This window comes from Sarcophilus harrisii, chromosome 3, assembly GCF_902635505.1.
Source record: "Sarcophilus harrisii chromosome 3, mSarHar1.11, whole genome shotgun sequence".
Lineage (NCBI taxonomy): Eukaryota > Metazoa > Chordata > Mammalia > Dasyuromorphia > Dasyuridae > Sarcophilus > Sarcophilus harrisii.
The window spans coordinates 195,259,971-195,278,200 of NC_045428.1; the positions used below are offsets into that span (position 1 = coordinate 195,259,971).

At 34.7% G+C, this 18,230-nt stretch overlaps 1 protein-coding gene across 12 annotated transcripts in view; it reads right to left on the bottom strand.

Moving 5' to 3' along the window:
• The window catches only part of REPS2 (RALBP1 associated Eps domain containing 2), a 258,619-nt gene that overhangs the window by 163,138 nt on the left and 77,251 nt on the right, over positions 1 to 18,230 (bottom strand). For 11 of the 12 annotated variants that reach the window (XM_031958943.1, XM_031958938.1, XM_031958937.1 and 8 more), the window contains exons 2-4: positions 16,005 to 16,128; positions 5,829 to 5,974; positions 2,471 to 2,597 (exon numbers count right to left, since the gene is read on the bottom strand). In XM_031958943.1, coding sequence (XP_031814803.1) covers positions 2,471 to 2,597; positions 5,829 to 5,954 — 253 coding nt within the window. In that variant the 5' untranslated portion in view covers positions 5,955 to 5,974; positions 16,005 to 16,128. Of the gene's footprint in view, positions 1 to 2,470; positions 2,598 to 5,828; positions 5,975 to 12,023; positions 12,113 to 16,004; positions 16,129 to 18,230 lie in introns of all 12 variants that reach the window. The other variant, XM_031958944.1, reaches the window with a different exon arrangement.

The following is an 18,230-nucleotide window of genomic DNA, read 5'->3' on the forward strand; positions in this document are numbered from 1 at the left end:
ACCTATTTAACCTGCCAGTCAATGGAATACTTTTTCCAAACTCCTTTTCTTGGTAACATTGTTCTCCCAAATGTCATATTTACCACTTCTGATGTTTATTTTACCTCTTTATTTTGTCTGTAACCTCTTCTCCTAAATAAATATTCCTTTTAGTCCCCCAAAAATTGGATGTTAATTTAAACAAGTGAAGAGGAAGACAGAAGACATTTTAGGCATAGAAAACAATCTGAAGAAAAACTCAAAAATTGCATGGAATAAGTTGTGTTTGGAAGACAAAGAATGACCCAGTTTAGCTGGACCATCAGGTGCTGGAGGCAGCTCCTAGGATTGTTCAGTTTTCATGTTTATACTGGTAGGACAAACTACAAATCAAAGTCTGATGTGTTATTTGTTGATTATCTGCATTAAGAAAGATAAAGAGATAAATTTAAATTAAGGCAGAGAAAAAAGTCTCTGCTTGAATAATAAGGATTTTTCTAGTTGAGGTTCTGCAAGGTCTGTGATCATACACATAACTTTTTGTTAATATAAACTCCACAAAACTATAGATGAGGAGGAGCCATTGTATCCTTAGGCTAAGGAATGCACTAATTGCTATAATAAAAAGGGTTGATTAAATCCCCAAAGAAAGGAAGTAGGAAGGAAAGGACAGAGGAGACTATTGCTGGTCATCACACCTCCAATGCAACACCCAGGCAATGTTTTATATGTAAAATAAAGATTATACTGTCAGTGGTTACATGATTAAAGAAATAGAATAGAAATGACCCATTAAGAAGCTATTGAAATAAGTCAGGTGGCTAATAATGAGGATGCAAATAGTAATGAGATCCTTCCCTAGAATGATAGCAGTAGAAATGAAGAGAAATGTTCTCAACATTATTCTTGGTCCCAAGTTGGAGTGGTTAAATATTTGTATTAATGATATAAATAATTAGAAAATCTGGTAGTTGGTCAGTCAACAAACATTCATTAAACTCCTAGTGTATGCCAGACACTGTGGTAAGTGTGCTAAGGCCAAAAAAAAAAAAAAAATTCCTGCCTTTAAGGAACAACATGCAAATAATTATCTATAACTAAATACAAGATATATAGAATGTCAGTCCTGGAGCCAGGGATTCTCATCTTCCTGATTTTAATCTGGCTTCAGTCACCAGCTATCTAAGGTATTTAGTCCTGTTTGCCTCAGTTTCCTCATTTGTAAAATGAGCTGGAGAAGGAAATGGCAAACTATTCTAGTATCTTTGCTTAAGGAAAATCCAAATGAGGTCACAAAGTCAAATATGTCTGAAAGAAGTAAACAACAATACTAAGAACAAAATAAACAGAGTAAATTGAAGATAATCAAAAGAGGTAATTAGGTTGTGTAGTTTAGTGGCACAAATTTAACTGCATTCTAAAATTCAATAAAAGTAATAAAAATGAAAATGTTTTTTAAAAAATTTAGATCTATAATATAACATGTGCCATGAATCATGTTCCTTTGTTTAATTTTCTACATTCTATATCACTAAATTATAGAATCTCAGATTTGGAAGGGATCAGTTAGTCCTATCTAAATATTTCTACACCAAATTATAAATATAAATATATATTTCTACACCAAATTTATTATCTATATAATAAAAATATGTTTATAATACATTTTGCATTTTATAAATAAAATTATTTTGTAATAATGTTTTGTTATATTTCATATATTTATTTTAATATAACATTTTGCTATAAATAATACAATATATTTAAAGTTATAACTTTATTTATAATATTGTAGTAATTTTAATAATATTTTATAATAAATTATTATTTTATAAGTTTATAAATAAAAAACAATCCATACAAGCTCCACTTGAAACCTCCAATACCCACTGCCTCCTGAGACAACACATTCTACTTTGAGCAGCTCTAATCATCGGGAAGTTTTTCCTTAAAACAAGGTGAAATCTGTCTCTGTAACTTTTATTCATCATTCCTGATTCTCTGTTCTCTAGAGTCAATAAAAACAAGTCCCTCTTCTTTTAAAAACTTAAAGATAAGTATTCCTCTCTTCCTGTCTTCTCCAGACTAAGTCTCCCCAGCTCCTTCAACTAGTCCTCACATATCATAGCTTCCCATATTCTCAATATTCCCTAGATGTCTTCCACCATGTCAAAGTTCTTAAACTGTAATTCCCAGGACTGAACACAATGCTCCAGATGCTATATAAAGCTAAAAAGTGTCTATAAACAGATGCTTATAAATTGAAACAATAATTTAGAGGACAGGGAACAAGAAAACATTGCTATATTGTAATCAATGTCAGGACAGAACAACAACAAAATTCCTCAACAAAATTCAATTTAATTATTGAGCCATATTTCTACAGACAACTGTAATTAAATCTAGAAAATTGGTGGGCTGGTTTCTTAAAAGTATTTTAGATTAAGGATCATCTACTAAGACAGGCATGATTCTCCGAATATCATCTTACCTGCATGCATCTGATCCATTCCACTCCTCAATTTGCCATAACCATAGGTCAAAGGTACCCTTTGGTAACTGGACGGAGAAGAAGGAGGAGAGCTAACTGGCGACATAATGGGTGACATTTTCTCCTGCTGTAAAAGAACCAAAAATAGGATTTAGTAGTAATGAATGACAAAATAGAGCATTCCAGTTTGCAGCTAAGATGCACAAAGGAATAATAAAATAATTTAGCTAGTATTACAAATGGGAAACCGTCTTTTAAAATGAAACCTGTTTGATAGAAATATATGATGCTTTAAACATCTGCCAGAAAGCAACAACTTGCTAGGAGGTAGACTATTCAAATGAGACTTCAATTCTCTTAGTCATATGATTTTTTTTTTTTTTTTGGAAAATGAAAAGTCATTAATCACATAAAATTATCACAGGATCCAATTTTAATTTTCTCCTGGATAAGTTCAATTTTCACTTTTACTGATCAAGATTTCTACAAAGTCTAGTCTGAAGACTTTGTGGGTTAAATTCTTATATTCCCAGACATGAACAAAATCAAATTCACAAAGCACTTTCAACCCACTAAATTCAAAGTTCATAAAGGCATCTGTCCTTATACAGGACAAATTAATTTACACAATTTTGTTTTCTGCCCTGAAATTCACAAATTATTATAGCAATGTGGACTGCAGGAAAGCATTTTGTAGGAAAGTATTTACATATATGCATAAATGTGAGATTATCAGGAAAGAGGAAAAAAGAGGAAGGCAGAGATAGAGACAAACAGATATATAAAGACAGACAGACACAGAGAGACATACAGAGACAGATAGACAAAGACAAAGATAGAGAGATAGAGAGAGGAAAACAAAAAAGGATGTTCCTTTTTTATGTTCCCATCAGATATAGTGATGATTCAAATACCAAATAATGGAGTTGGAATGACCCTCAGAAGCTATCTAGTCCAATACATCTCCACAATGACCAAAACCTGTTCTCAGTAAATATAGGAAGAATACTAAGACTGAAAATGTATAAATTGACAAAGTTGCTCTATCAGTTGATTTTTGGTAGTTGTTGTCCTAAAAGGAACAGGTGACAGGAAAGGGTACTGAGAAATGGTAATAGTACCAGGAACAAAACATCATTATAATTTTAAGAAATAAAAATAAAAGCAATGTGAAGAGATGGATAATATAAAGTTCCCTTTCAATGACCTCAATTTCCTAGAGATCTGATAAAAGGTCTGTGGGCCCCTTGCTTAGCCCTAATAACCATTGAGCATCTAGGTGACAGAGTGGATAGAATGCTGGACCTAGAATCTGGAAGACTCATCTTTTTGGATTCAAATGGGGCTTCAGATACTTACTAGCTGCGACCCTGGATAAGTCATTTAACTATGTTTGCCTCAGTTTCCTCATCTGCAAAATGAGCTAGAGAAGGAAACAGCCAACTTTGCCAAGAAAACCCCATGAAGAGTTGCACATGACTGAACAACATTATCACTTTCATGAATGTTTGTTCATAACTCTCCTGGGAAGATTTCATCCCAGTATAAAGTGAGGCCTTTAAATGGGTGAGATAATGTAGATCAGGAAGACAGTGAGAGGCTAGACTTGCTTTTTATAGAACTAGGGCAAAATAATAAATAATATAATATAGGGTAATAAAAGATGTGAATGTGGTGATGATGGTAGTAGGACAATAACAACAAGGAAGGAACATCAAGATGAAGCTATATTTATAATATGGTGGAACTGAATTCAGAAGATACTTGGATTAGGATGTCCCCTCTGTTCCTTAATACCCCTATGACCATAGGTCACATGACCTATCAAAATAGCAATTTCCTCCCTTATAAAATGGAGCTAATCTCCCTCCATTTTATAGAACTCAAAATGGAACTTTGTGGGTCCTATAAGACAGAAAAGTCAGAATATCAAACATAATTTCCTCTTTTCTTTAGGTTTCAGAGTCACCATTGCAAATGCTAGTCATCAAACTATGTTGTGATACCATGAAGAGTAGAGGATAGTGTAAAGAATAGGGAACAGTATTTATCCCTCTACTGAATGGCCCCACACCACTATACTTTATTCTTCTTTCCTCCACAGGTTAATTTCAATTTGTCTTTATTTTGTGCAAAATTCAATGGCTTTTGAATGAAGGGTTAAGGGTAATTCTTCTATACTTCTTGACAAATACCTACCTCAATATTTTTTAAAATTTTACTTCTAGGAAAGGGACCCCACATTGTAAAAATATTTGTGGCAGCCCTTTTTGTAGTGGCCAGAAACTGGAAATTGAATGGATGCCCATCAGTTGGATAATGGCTGAATAAATTGTGGTATATGAATGTTATGGAATATTATTGTTCTGTAAGAAATGACCGACAGGATGATTTCAGGGAGGCTTGGAGAGACTTACATGAATTGATGCTAAATGAAATAAGCAAAATCAGGAGATCATTATACATGGCAACAACAAGATTATATGATGATCAACTCTGATGGACATGGCTCTCTTCAACACTGAGATGATTCAAATCAGTTCCAATTGTTCAGTAAAGAAAATCAGCTACACCCAGAGAGAGAACTATGGGAAATAGACCACAATATAGCATTTTCACTCTTTCTGTTATTGTTTGCTTACATTTTTGTTTTCCTTCTCTGGTTTTTTTCTTTTTTTCTAGATCCAATATAGACAGTCAATCTATTCTCTGTGTCATGATGCTTCTTATGCTCTTTTATATTAGATTGATATATACTGTATATATTATCACAATATACATATATAGTACATATTGAGAATATATATAAATGCATATTAGAAATGATTTTCTAATCCTATGGAATTTTATCTCTGTGTATGTGTGTATATGTGTGAATATAACTATATACATATATATACATTATAGTTACAGAAATATTATAATATATAATATATATAATATGTAATATTATATATATATTATATGCATAACATAATAAATAAAGAGGCCACCTCACCTACTGTATAGGTACAGGTAGATACAGGTAGATACTTTTTGGTACAGGAGATAGTACACCAGGATTGAAGTAAGGAAGACAACTTTGTGAATGCAAATCTGGCCTCAAACACTCCAGGCGAGTCACCTAACTCTAATTTTTTCATCTGGAAAACAAACTAGAGAAGGAAATAGAAAAGCACTCCAATATCTTTGTCTAGAAAATCCTAAATGGGGTCACAGAGAGGCAGAAATGACTAACACAATTCAACAACATAATCTATAAGAAGATATGTAGATTATAGACATAGATGTTGTATATACAAATGTGAGATAAAGTATGTATATGTGTTAAATATATATATCCTTAAGATATGTTTACCTGTTTCTCCCCATCATCCACTCTCTTGAAGGAATTCTTTTCCATGGTTACATATGGAATCTGACATTTCATTCCATGAAGCTCCGTTGGATTGCTGTATCTTATTTCATCATTTTTCAGGGCCATAAATTGAGGTAGAGGCAGTTCTTTAGGACCAGAATCAGAAAAGCACAAGTGAGACAATGTTAAGAATTCAACAAAAAGGGGTACTTAATATCTCAAAAATAAATTATCTTAGAGAAAAAACTCCAAAACTGAAAAATAAATTCAAACCTATGACTTTTTTCAGGAAGAGGAATATTATGATGAGGTCATCACAGAAATATTTTATGATTACATGAAGAGTAATTTTTGTGACATTTTTAATACTGCAGTTGCTTCTTCATAGAACAAATCCAGATTTCAGAGTTCCTCCCACTTCATCCCTTAGTTCAACACTATGGTTTAATATATGCCCCTGTGCAGATTTTAACAGTCACCTTAGAAATTATTTTCTAATTCTATGTAATTTTGTTTCTCTGTGTGTGAATTATTTTTCACTTTAAAATTGTTTTAACCATTAACAAAAACAAATATTTAAACAAGCAAACAAAATTGGATTGAGTCCAATCAGGGAGACTAACATTTAAAGTATACCCTGACTTAAACTGTCTGTGTGAGTATAAATATGACACTTGAATTCAGTCTCAGTTTTCTCATCTGAAAAAGGGGCACAACAATAATGCCAGTACTCATCCTCACAGGATGGTTGTGAGCCTTGAATGAGATAATACATGTAAAAAAGATTTTGCAAATGATAAAGTGATATATAAGTACCAACTATTAACATTTATCATCCATAAGTCCCAAGGCTCCAAGTTCATCTGATACAATTCTACAAGGGAATCTTTATTCTGTGCTTTCCATTTTGCTTTCATAACTTAAGGGTGAAAATGATATTGAGTTATATAAATCAATCCAAAGACCATGGAGTTTCCACTGTCAAAATCATTGGCTATAGCTCACATTTTTTTACACACAACCTACAAGAGACTGTTTTGTCATAACTGTGTATCTTTCAAAAATATAAAAAATACTCATGTATACTCGTGGTTCTTGGCAAAGTGAAACATATTCTGTCCCAAATCAGTGCAACAATCATATGGCACAAAGAAATCTAAAATGAATGTAATATTAGAGATTACCCATAATTATTTGCATCTGTGTCCACTGTTAAAAACAAGACAAAAAAAAATGTTCCTTTGCCCTCCACCAGTTTTCCCTTCTAAAAACACAGCTGCATCTCCAATGATTGATGCTGTGAGAAAGCCAGGAAATATCTCAGTAATAGAAAAGAAGGATGCAGGCAGTCCAAGGGTAAAAAGAATCCCTGGTTTTCTAACATCCATATTAGGTCTCTTTCCAGTTACTACACTCATAGGAATCATACATCTCTATCTCACTTGATCCATAGAAGCAGGCAACAAACAAATTCCTGGATAAATCATCATCCAAGAATCCAGAGGAAATACTCCCATGTGTATCCTAAATGGGATATGAACAGAGTAACTAGCCTTTAATGTCACAAACCTTTATAGAGAAGAAAGAAGCCATTTCCAAATGCTTCCAGACAAACTAGCAACACACACACACACACACACTTACTTAAAGAATTTTTTTAAAATTCCAATATCTCAAAGGGTCAGCACATATATATAATGTGATATCAGCTTTCTGCTTTCAGAAGGAATTTACCTCAGTTTAATTTGTAAACAAGTAGAGCAAGATAAAGTAGTTACAGTCCTCTTCCTGGATTTGAAAACACTTTCTTAAAAATCTTTTTAAAAGATGTCTACACTCTGGGAAAGTAGCTACATAGCATTTCCAATCCCTCTGTTTTTGTCCATTTGCATTTTTGATTTCCTTCTCAAGTTAATTTTACCTTATTTCAAAGTCTGATTTTTCTTGTGCAGCAAAATAACTGTATGGATATGTATACATATATTGTATTTAACATATACTTTAACATATTTAACATATATTGGTCTACCTGTCATCTGGGGGAGGGTGTGCGGGGAAGGAGGGGAAAAGTTGGAACAGAAGGTTTTGCAAGGGTCAATGCTGAAAAATTACCCATGCAAATATCTTGTAAATAAAAAGCTATAATAATAATAAAGATGTCTATACTCACTATCTACACAACCACTCTTCTCCCTCTTCTTAGTCCTTAGTAATCTAACTTAATCACTCTACTGAAATTGCCCTCTCCAAATTTACCATTGATTCCTTAATTACCAAATCTACTGTTCTTCTCTCCATCTACATCCTTCTTATTTTCTTTTTTCTTTAATTTATTTTCGTTACATTTTAAATTCCAAACTGTCTCCCTTTCTTCCCATCCTGCACTAGAGAAGGCCACTGTTTGACACAGAGAGACTAACAGAGAAACAGACACAGATACTGACACACACATACATACATAAAAACATATATAAAAACACACTATGCATACTTCTATTTAGCAGTTCTTTCTGTGGAGGCAGACAGCTTTTGTGTAGCTTTTGACACTGGTTGCCCTGGATCCTCTGGATTTTTATGATACTGACCTTCTTCTGGGTCTCCTCCTATCTGACTTATTATATCTCAGTCACTTTTGTCAAATCATCTCTTCTTTTTCTACATTTGAACTCATCAATTCTCTTCAGTTTAATCATTATCCCCATGCAGATAACTCCCAGATCTATACATACTGCCCCCAAAACTCTCTTGAGACCCAGTTCCACATTATAAACTACCATAAAAAATGATTATTTTGGCATGGATGCTGTATAGGAATCTTAAAATCAAAAATGTTTTTTAAATTATCATCTCTCTCTAAAACCATCCCTTTTCTGTACTCCTTATTTCTGTTGAGGGATCATCATGATTCCGATCAACTAGGTTCAGAATCTTAGGGTCATTCTTGATTCATTCTCTCCTATTTTATATATCCACGTTGTCCATTTTATTTGTCCAATGGACAAAGTCTTGCCCATTCTATATCCACAATATCTCATGCATCTAACTCCTTTCTATTCATTCAGCTACCATTATAGTTCAGGCCCTCATTGCCCCTCAACTGTACTATTGTAATAATTGATCTCTCTGCCTCATATTTCCTCTCTCCAGCCCATTTTCTACATAGTTGTCATAGATACTCCTAAAGCACATATCTGACCATGTCCTTTCACTTGTTAAGAAATTCTATTATCTGAGGGGTGGAGATTCATACTCTGTAATCCTTGTAACATGCAATTAATGGGGAATTAGGGGACTTGCACTTCAAGATTATTGTTGTTTGTCCTTTGTCCTCAAAGAGGACCAGGACATCAGGGAGATGATGCCATGACATGCAACCGAACTGAATTTAAGTAAGGGAGCACTGTGCAAGGTCACTTGCCTCACCTTCCCCTCCAGAGACATCTGGGTCTAGTGGTAAAATATAGATCAAGATGACTAAGGTCTTTAACAGGTTTTCAGGATAAGAAATAAAGGATTGCCTTTGTGGTTTCAAAACCATGTCTACTAGCATAGACACCCATTCTTGCAAGAATGTAAAATAAAATACTTCCAGGGTTCCAAACAACAACAACAACAACAACAATAACAACAACCTACCTCTATTATCTCCCTATTACCTCTAGAATCAAAGATTTGGAGCTGAAAGGGATTTCAGAGGTCAAGGAATTTAATTTTCACATTTTATAGATAAGAAAACTCAAGTCCAAAAATGTTACAATCTGCTCAGGGTCACAGAGATAATTAGTAATTGAGGCAGGATTATATTCCATCTATTCCATTCTTCCTGACAGGTTAAAGCTCTATGAACTATATGACACAGCCTCCAAATAATATTGAACACTAATTCATTCCTTTGCGTGAAATTTAAATCTTTTAAGAATGATTCCAATCAATCTTTCCCATTTTAATGGAAATTACTGGAGTCTTGGAGTTAGAAAGATCTGAGTTCAAAGGTCGCCTCATATACTTAGTAATTTTGTGAAGATCAAATGAAATAATATTTGCAAAGCACTTAACATAGCCTTTGGCACATAGCAGGTGATTATTAAGTGTTTGCTCTCCCTTGCTTGTTCACCTTCCAACTTTTAAGTCAATGATACTATAAGCTGTCCTATTATATTTGGCAATATTTCATTTGATCCTCACAACAAACAGGGAAGAGTGATGTTCTGAAAACCTAGAGTGAAGAGAGTAATAACGAGGAGAAAGTATATGATTAACAATATTAAAGATTGTAAAGAGTTAAGGAGAATGAAAATTGATAAAAAGCCACTGAATTTTCCAACTAAAGGATAGTAACTTCAGAGGGAAGAGATTAAGTATAATGATAAAATCTGAAGTCAGATCGCAAGAAGTTAAGAAGAAAATGAGAGAAGAGAAAGTAGAAGCCCCACTGTAGATATCTTTTGAGGTTTAGCAACAAAGGATAGAAGAAATACAGATAGAAAGATGGAAGAATCAGGTGAGAGTTTTTTTCAGGATAGGTGAGACATGGGCATGTTTGTAGGCAGTAGGAAGAAGACTATATACAGGGAGTGACTGTGATAGAGTGGAGGTCTTTTAGAGAAGAAGGGATGAATGGGATTGCTGGAGCAGGTGGGGGGTTGATTAGCTTTGGTAAGGAATGAGGCCACTTCATAACAGGGGTGACGGAGGATAAAACTCCAAATGGTACCTAGGAGATAAGAGACAGACAAAGAGAAAGAAAGAGAGAGAGACAGAGGACGAAAAACAGAGAGGGACAAAAAGATAGACAGAGAGACAAAGAGAGAGGGACAAAAGAGAGAAAGAAAAAAAAGAGAGACAGAGAGAGGGACAAAGAGAGAGAGGGACAAGAGAGAGAAAGAGAGAGAGGGAGAGAAAGAGAGAAAGACAGAGAGAGACAGAGAGACAAACAGAGATGGGGCTCATTGCTTTTTTTCAGAAAAAAAATATGAAGCAGTTTTCAGTTGAGAGAGCATGGGAAGTTTGAGGAAGTATAAAAAGGTTTTAAAGAACTGCTATAGAAGATAAGACAGTGAGTTGATAAAGAAAGTGTAGAAGGATTTCTAGTGAACTAAGTGTGAATAAGTGTGAGTACTTCTATTGGATTGAAGGCTAAGTATGAAATTCTTTTTCAGTGTAGAATTCCTTGTAAATCACTGGATGAAATGGAATAACATTGAATATGAGGTATATTTGGATTGGTCAAAGAGAATTGGTCATGCCCTATGGATTTTGTATAGGATAGCAATCTAATTTTGGAAAGTCATTCTAGCCAAGCCCAGAAAGAATCACTTGGGGGACAAAGGAGTAGAAAATTCCTATCTTTACCTCAGTCTCCTTTTCCTAGTTTGAAAGGGACCTCATATGGAAAGCCAAAGGATCTGGATTTTCCCATTGACACCCTAGTTCTAGCAGCCCCAGAACAGTTGACACAGTATCTGCTTTGAGACCCAAACTAGACACACTGAAGAAAAGCATATTTAGGACTTTACAAGGGGCCCAGCAGAAACCATACCTAAAGAGAACATCTGGAGGACTCTAGCAAAAAGGACTTCTAGTAGCTGTGAGTTAATCCTTTATCAAACTCTAGCCCATTTGACCCTGAACTCCATGTTTTCATGACAAAGTATAGCACAGATCTTTGGGGGGAGCATTTGTAACAATAGATTTTATTATACCACCTTGGTAAGTATCCTTTTCTCACCTGTCTGACTAATTGATATTAACTAATAATCATGGAATGAAATACACTAGTTGGAGCTGATGAACTATATAATATTACAAAACAATCCCAACAAGGCTATTTCTAGGATCCAGAGAAGAACAAGAAGTTTCCTTATCTGTCTTCCAAGGACACCAGTCTGCTAGTATGAATGTGAACTAGGAGAATATCTCCAGAACAGGTGCTACAATTACATTGAGCCGACATCTACCTCTTTCCTACTTTATTACTGATTCAGCAGCACAATGGGGCTGGCAGAAACTAAAACATTTATTGAGATGACATAGAATAACCTCAAAGCTTATCAAGCAAATCTGATTTTTTTCAAACATTCAAATGTTTTTGCAATGTAGATTACTTTTAGTTAACAGGAAGGCTTTACATGCATAAGCAAACACAAAAGAGCCCATAAAATATATTAATCAACCATGAGTGATGAATCACCCTACCTATGAGTAGGTGTGGTTGAAGTCACCACTGCCCTTCACAAAGGGTTCAATCAGAGGGTGTTTATTACTGGACTGGAAAGATGTCTGTTCTGTTGAACAAAGATTGGGGTAATAGTTTAATAACAATCAACAAGCCATGTAATTCAAAGTGGCAGCCCCAGACCTGGCCCACACTTGCTTTCACTGCTCTCTCTAACAGAAGTAAAAGCTGAATGCAAATAATTTCTTTCCAGATATTTTTATCTGTGACACCCTAGGTCTAAAATAATAATAGCACTTATCTCCTAGGATTGTTGACAGGATCAAATAAGATAATAATTGTAAAGTGCCTAACAAATAGTAAATGCTATATAAATTTTAGCTATTTTTATTATTTTCATCAGAATTAACTTCGGGTGCACCTTAACTTTGCACCAGATAAGGACAAACATTTAAACTTTAATATTAAACAGGCATAAGTAATAATTTTGACAACCTAAGGTTTCTGATAAAAGCTAATCTTTTACATATATATCCAATCATTTGGTATTTTATACCTCTCCAAAGAATCAAGCCCAAATACAAATAGACAATTCATTTCAATATAAAGCAAATATGAGCAAAAAGGGCCAAAAAGTTTAAATGTCCTTTTACATATGTTACATTTTACTGATCCATCAGTTATATTTTGCAAGTCATTGCACAACAAAACTTAGACCCACTTAAAATAGCATTGGAATTTCCATTCATCCTTAAACCTGTTAAGTGTTAATACACTTAAAGTTCAAAATTCAGCTCTTCATGGATATATAACAGCATGCTTTCCTAACCATTCCTACCTCTTAGTCAGTCAGCCACCAAGCATTTATTAAGCACCTACTATTTGCCAGGCATTGTGTTAAGAACATAAATAAGAATTGTTTTAACGACCCAAATTATAAAATGTCTTAACAATTTTTAAAATTTTTCTAAATTTTAAAAATAAAATAAAATGCCTGATGGATCCACTGATTAAGTCTCGAGGATCATTATCAGTTTAGACTCTAATATGTACATTATCTTTCACAACAATAATCAATCAGTCAATAAACATTTATTAAGTACCTATTATGTGCCAGGTATTTTACAAAGCACTGGGAATACCAAAAAAAAAAAAAAAAAAAAAAAAAAAAAAGGCAAATAGCAGATTTTAAAGATTTAAGCTACCCTCAAAGAACTTATAATCTAATGGGAGAAACAACATGAAAATGAATAAATACAAAGCAATCTATATGCAGGATAAACAGGAAATAATTAAATAAGGGAAGACATTGAATAAAAAGGGAATGGGAAAAGCTTCCTATAGAAGGTAAGAAGGTGAATAGCACTTAGTGAGGGTAAAGTTAACTTTATAATCATCATGTAGATAATGAAGATTCACTAACTCATGATGAAAGAGAGAAAGATACTATCTATACTTATAATGTCCAGGCTAGCTCCCTGGAGGGTCTCAGGATCAATAAGAGTCAGGATCAATCAAAGTTCTTGGTCTTTAGGATGAGAAGTGAAGGAGGCAGGCAAGCTGCCACATGGCTTGCCAAAGATGTATCTTGGATTCTGGAGCCCAGAGTCGCCAGCCTCTCTCCTCCTCCTCCTGCTGCTGCCAAATTGACCCCAACTTCTCTCCTTCAGCTCTCCAATCCTTGCCTACAATTATCTCACCACCAAACATTCAGCAAGCACCAATGTTGAGGAGAGCCATCACATCACCATCTCATTTAAATATATGTATATAGAGCCATTATCTCACATCTGTTATGGGCCAGAACTCTGAACTTGAAACAAGGATTCTTACAAGGTGCTAAGTCAGTGGTATTGATAGAGACAATGGTTGTTTAGCATGGTGCTTAAGTTCTCTAGTTCAGTACATGTACTTAGTACTTAATATAGTTCTACAAGATTCACACCTATGATAAGAGAGCATATAAGCTCCAACAAACTCAGCCAGATTCATTCAAAGGCAGAGAAGACAAGAGAATTGGAGGCAGGAGCTTAAGCTCTCAGAGGCTCAGAGAGAGAGCTAGAGAAGACCAGAGGACTGGAGGCTGAAGCACAAGCCCTTAGACTTAGATTCATTCATCCCATCTCACACCACCTTGGTGGCAGGTTCTCCTCCTACATTTCTCCACTGAAACTAAGGCCAGTCTGAAAGGCTCTCCAGAAAGCTGCCCAGACCCAAAGGATTTGGACTTCAACATCTGGTAACTCTTATGATGATTACTGAACTGAAACAAAGGCTGCTCCTAGAGACCCCAAAAAACCGAACCAGAGAACACTACATTTTGGTGCCCAAGGTGGGGCTGACACGATCCTGATTTCAGTGGAAAAGTCTCCATGACCCAGAAATTAGGGTGAGTAAAAGAAGGAAACTTTGTAAAGGGCTAAACTAGTGCTTCAGTTGAAATGGGACAAATGTTTAGAAAGGAGACTTCTTTTCCAATTCAAGGAAAATGTGTCAAAAAGCTTGGTTAAACTTATTTAAAAAAAAAAAAAAAAAAAAAAAAAAAAGGTTTGATTGCCTCTGAATGAATCTGGCTGAAGTTTGTCCCAGCTTATATGCTTTTTTATCATAGGTGTGAATCTTGTAGAACTATATTAAGTACTAAGTACATGTACTGAACTAGAGAACCGTTAAGCATCGTGCTAAACTAGATAACCATTGTTTCATCAATTCCATTGACTTAGCACCTTGTAAGAATCCTTGTTTCAAGTTCAGACTTCTAACTCATAACACACATCGAACATGTAATTAGCCTTAAAATGCTCTGTTGTCTGATTCAAGCACACCTTTCCAGAGTTTCAGCACTCTACATATATTAGCTTCTCCAATCTTACCTAGCTATTTTTAAGATCAGCTAGAAGTCACCAGAGATCAATGGCAAACCTAATAATTCATGGGCTTCATCCAAATGTGTATGTGTATATGAGTAAACATGGTGCCATGGATAGAGTATCAATCCTAAAATCAGGGCAACCTAAGTTCAATTAGTCTCATATATTTTTTAGCTTCCTGATAAGTCACTTAACCCTATTTGTCTCAGTTTCCTAATTTGTAAAATGAACTGGAGAAAGAAATGGTAAAGCATTCCAGCATCTCTGATCAGAAAATCCCAAATGGAGTGACAAAGACATTACTAAAATGACTGAACAATAACAACAATAATACACTCTATATAGATATAGTAGATGAGTTGCTATTCCACATCTTAATAAAGAATTTCAACAATGGGATTTCTATATCATTGAAATCACCAGTCCAGACCACAACAAAAAATTTATGTCTGTATCTGAAAACATATATAGATAAACAAAAAGATGATAGACAGGCAAGTAGATGTTTTAAAAATTAGAGGAAAATACATATATAAAGGCATAGCTAGGTGGCACAGTAAATAGAGTATGGGACCAGGAGTCAGGAAGATTCATCTTCCAGAGTTCAAATCTGTCCTTGGATACTTAGCTATGTAACTCTGAATAAGTCATTTTACCCTGGTTGCCTTAGTATCCTCTTCTGTAAAATGAGCTGGAAAAGGAAATGGCAAATTACTCCTCCAAGCCAAATGGGGTCATGAAGACCAAACATTTGGTTTGTCCAACTTATTTGGACAATTGACAACAGTTGAACAACAATAATCTGTAACTTTGGACCTTTTATCGAAAAACAAAAATGCAAGGTATCAAAGTCTTAATGTCATTTTTGCAATGGAAAACAGGAATTAGCACCTGAGGAACTAGACTTAAATTCTGTACTATTTGCTACCTGTATAACCTTGAACTACCTTCTTCACTTCTTTAGAGGTAAAGGGAGGGGCTGAAGTTCTTTTCCATGATAGATCCCAAGAGGAAAAAAAGAGAAAATGGTGAGAACAAAGGCATAAATAGAATAGAACTACCTAAAAAAAATTCTCAGAAAGTGAAAAAAACTTTTCCTGGGTAATGAGATTTGCAGTGTGAAACACTTACCACATTTAATACTCTCTACTTGTACAGGAAGGCCAGATTGGGCTGCAGCAATTAATTTCAGGGCAACATAAAACTGTGTTAGACCAAAATAACCCACACGTTTTGCACCACACAGTTCTGTGATCTGAAAATGAAAAAAGAGAGAATCATATTACTTTAAAAAAAATTCTCCTCACATACTTTCTTTTAGGAAACCTTAAAGCTATAAACACTTTAAAGCACCTATGAATATATCCCTAGATTGTTTATATACCTATTAACAGAAGATTTCTAAATTAAGTGAAAATTTTAGATTTTGCTATCCCATGAAACCATGCTATTTTAAGATCCAATAGAGATTCCTCCCTTTTTTTCTGAGAAGACAGAGACAGAATAAAGGCAACACCCAGTGGCTGCTATCCATCCTGAGGAATACAATTGAATCTTCAAGGGATAGTGTCTTCCAGTACAAATTATATGAAAAGTTACTAGGAATAAAGGAATTGGTGATTACCAACCAGTATGTATGAATTATACAGTCACTGAAAACTCTAAACAACATTTGTTTTTTAAATCTCCTTTGGTAGAAAGCTTTCCAGATAGAAGGCAAATCATGAAGCTGCATATTTTTTATTTCTTCAGGGGAAAAGAGTGGGAAGGAATTGAGAGAAGGACAGTCAGGTGGCAAAGTGGAAAGAACACTTGTCCTGGAATCAGTTCAAAACTGAGCAAATCACTTAACCCTATTTGCCTCAGTTTCCTCATCTATAAAATAAGCTGGAGAAGGAAACAGGAAACCACTCCAGTATCTTTGTCAAGAAAACCCCAAATGGGGTCACAAATTATTGAATATGACTGAACAACAACAAGACAGAAGGAGGAGAAAAAAGAGAGAGACATAAAGACAGACAAGGCTTTAACCATTAGCAGACCCAGTGACAGAAAGGAAATAGTAACTCCTACTGCCACAGCCTGAAATCCAGAAATCATTGCAGTTGTGTAATGTAAGTTAACCATTCCCCAGTGACTAAATTTTAGTAAAGTTCTTCAAACAGACTTTGATCGGAATCCAGGTGAGTTTGAAAAAAAAAATTCCCAAAACATACGAATCTCTTTGAAAAATTCAATATAATTCCCCAGTCTGGTATATCATAAAAATAAGTTATTCATTGTACCTGGCACAGGGAGATGATTTAGGAGGTAGAGGAGAAAATACTCACTCCTCATACTCCCCAGAGAATAGTTCAAGTCACAAAACAATCATTAAAGACCCAAGAAGATAACATTGTAATGCAGAGTCTGGTCTTTATGTCTTCTATGTGTATTACAGTGGGAAAAATGCTGGTTTTAGTGAGAAAAATGGGTTCAAATCTAGACTCTGGAATTTACTAGCCTGTCAGGCCTTAAATGATTTAATTTCTTTGGGCCTCAGTTTCCATATCTGTAAAACGAGGGAGTTGAACTGGATGGCCTTTGCAAATCTTTTTAGTTCTAAAACTATGATTCTATGAGCCTGCAGCCTCCCCACTTCTGTACTCTTGTCCCTCCTTTGGGGGCCTTCATAGTTCCAGATCTAAAGCCTACAATCTCTCCACTTTCCCTGCCTCATTCATAAATGACTTCCAAGATAGGGTTTGATAAACTTGACAACATAATATAAATCACATCACCCATAAAGTTAAAGGCATTTTCTTGATTTCAGATATATTTTCTTTTTAGCAGAAAGAAAGTCTTAAAAGAAAGGTGAAATTTAAAGGTAAGAGTTTGAGGTATAAGAGAACTGAAAAGGGAAGTGGAAGGGGGAGGTAGAAGGGTTTGCAATAACTCTGAAATAGGCCATCGATGAAAAAGAATTATGTACATTTGTATCCCAATCAAAATACAAAATCTCTTTTTAAGAAAAGTACTAGATATCAATTCCTCTCAGATCAAGTCTAATTAAAATAGGGAAGAAGAACCTTATAATCATTAAATGATTGAAGAAACAGGATCAATTTACAGGGAAGCAAATTTCTGTCTCTCTAACAAACTAACAATGGGATGGGCTGAGGAATGGGGTGAGAATATTCACATATAGAATGAATGATTGATTGTCTGGAATACTACAGAAGAGATGCTTGTATAAGATAAAAACAGTGAGTTATCTATGTAAAACACTCAGATCTATTATTTTATTTGATCTGGAAATAATGAAGTGAAATCTAAATGGTTTCTAAGGTCTTTACCAATTCTGAGATTCCCCTACTC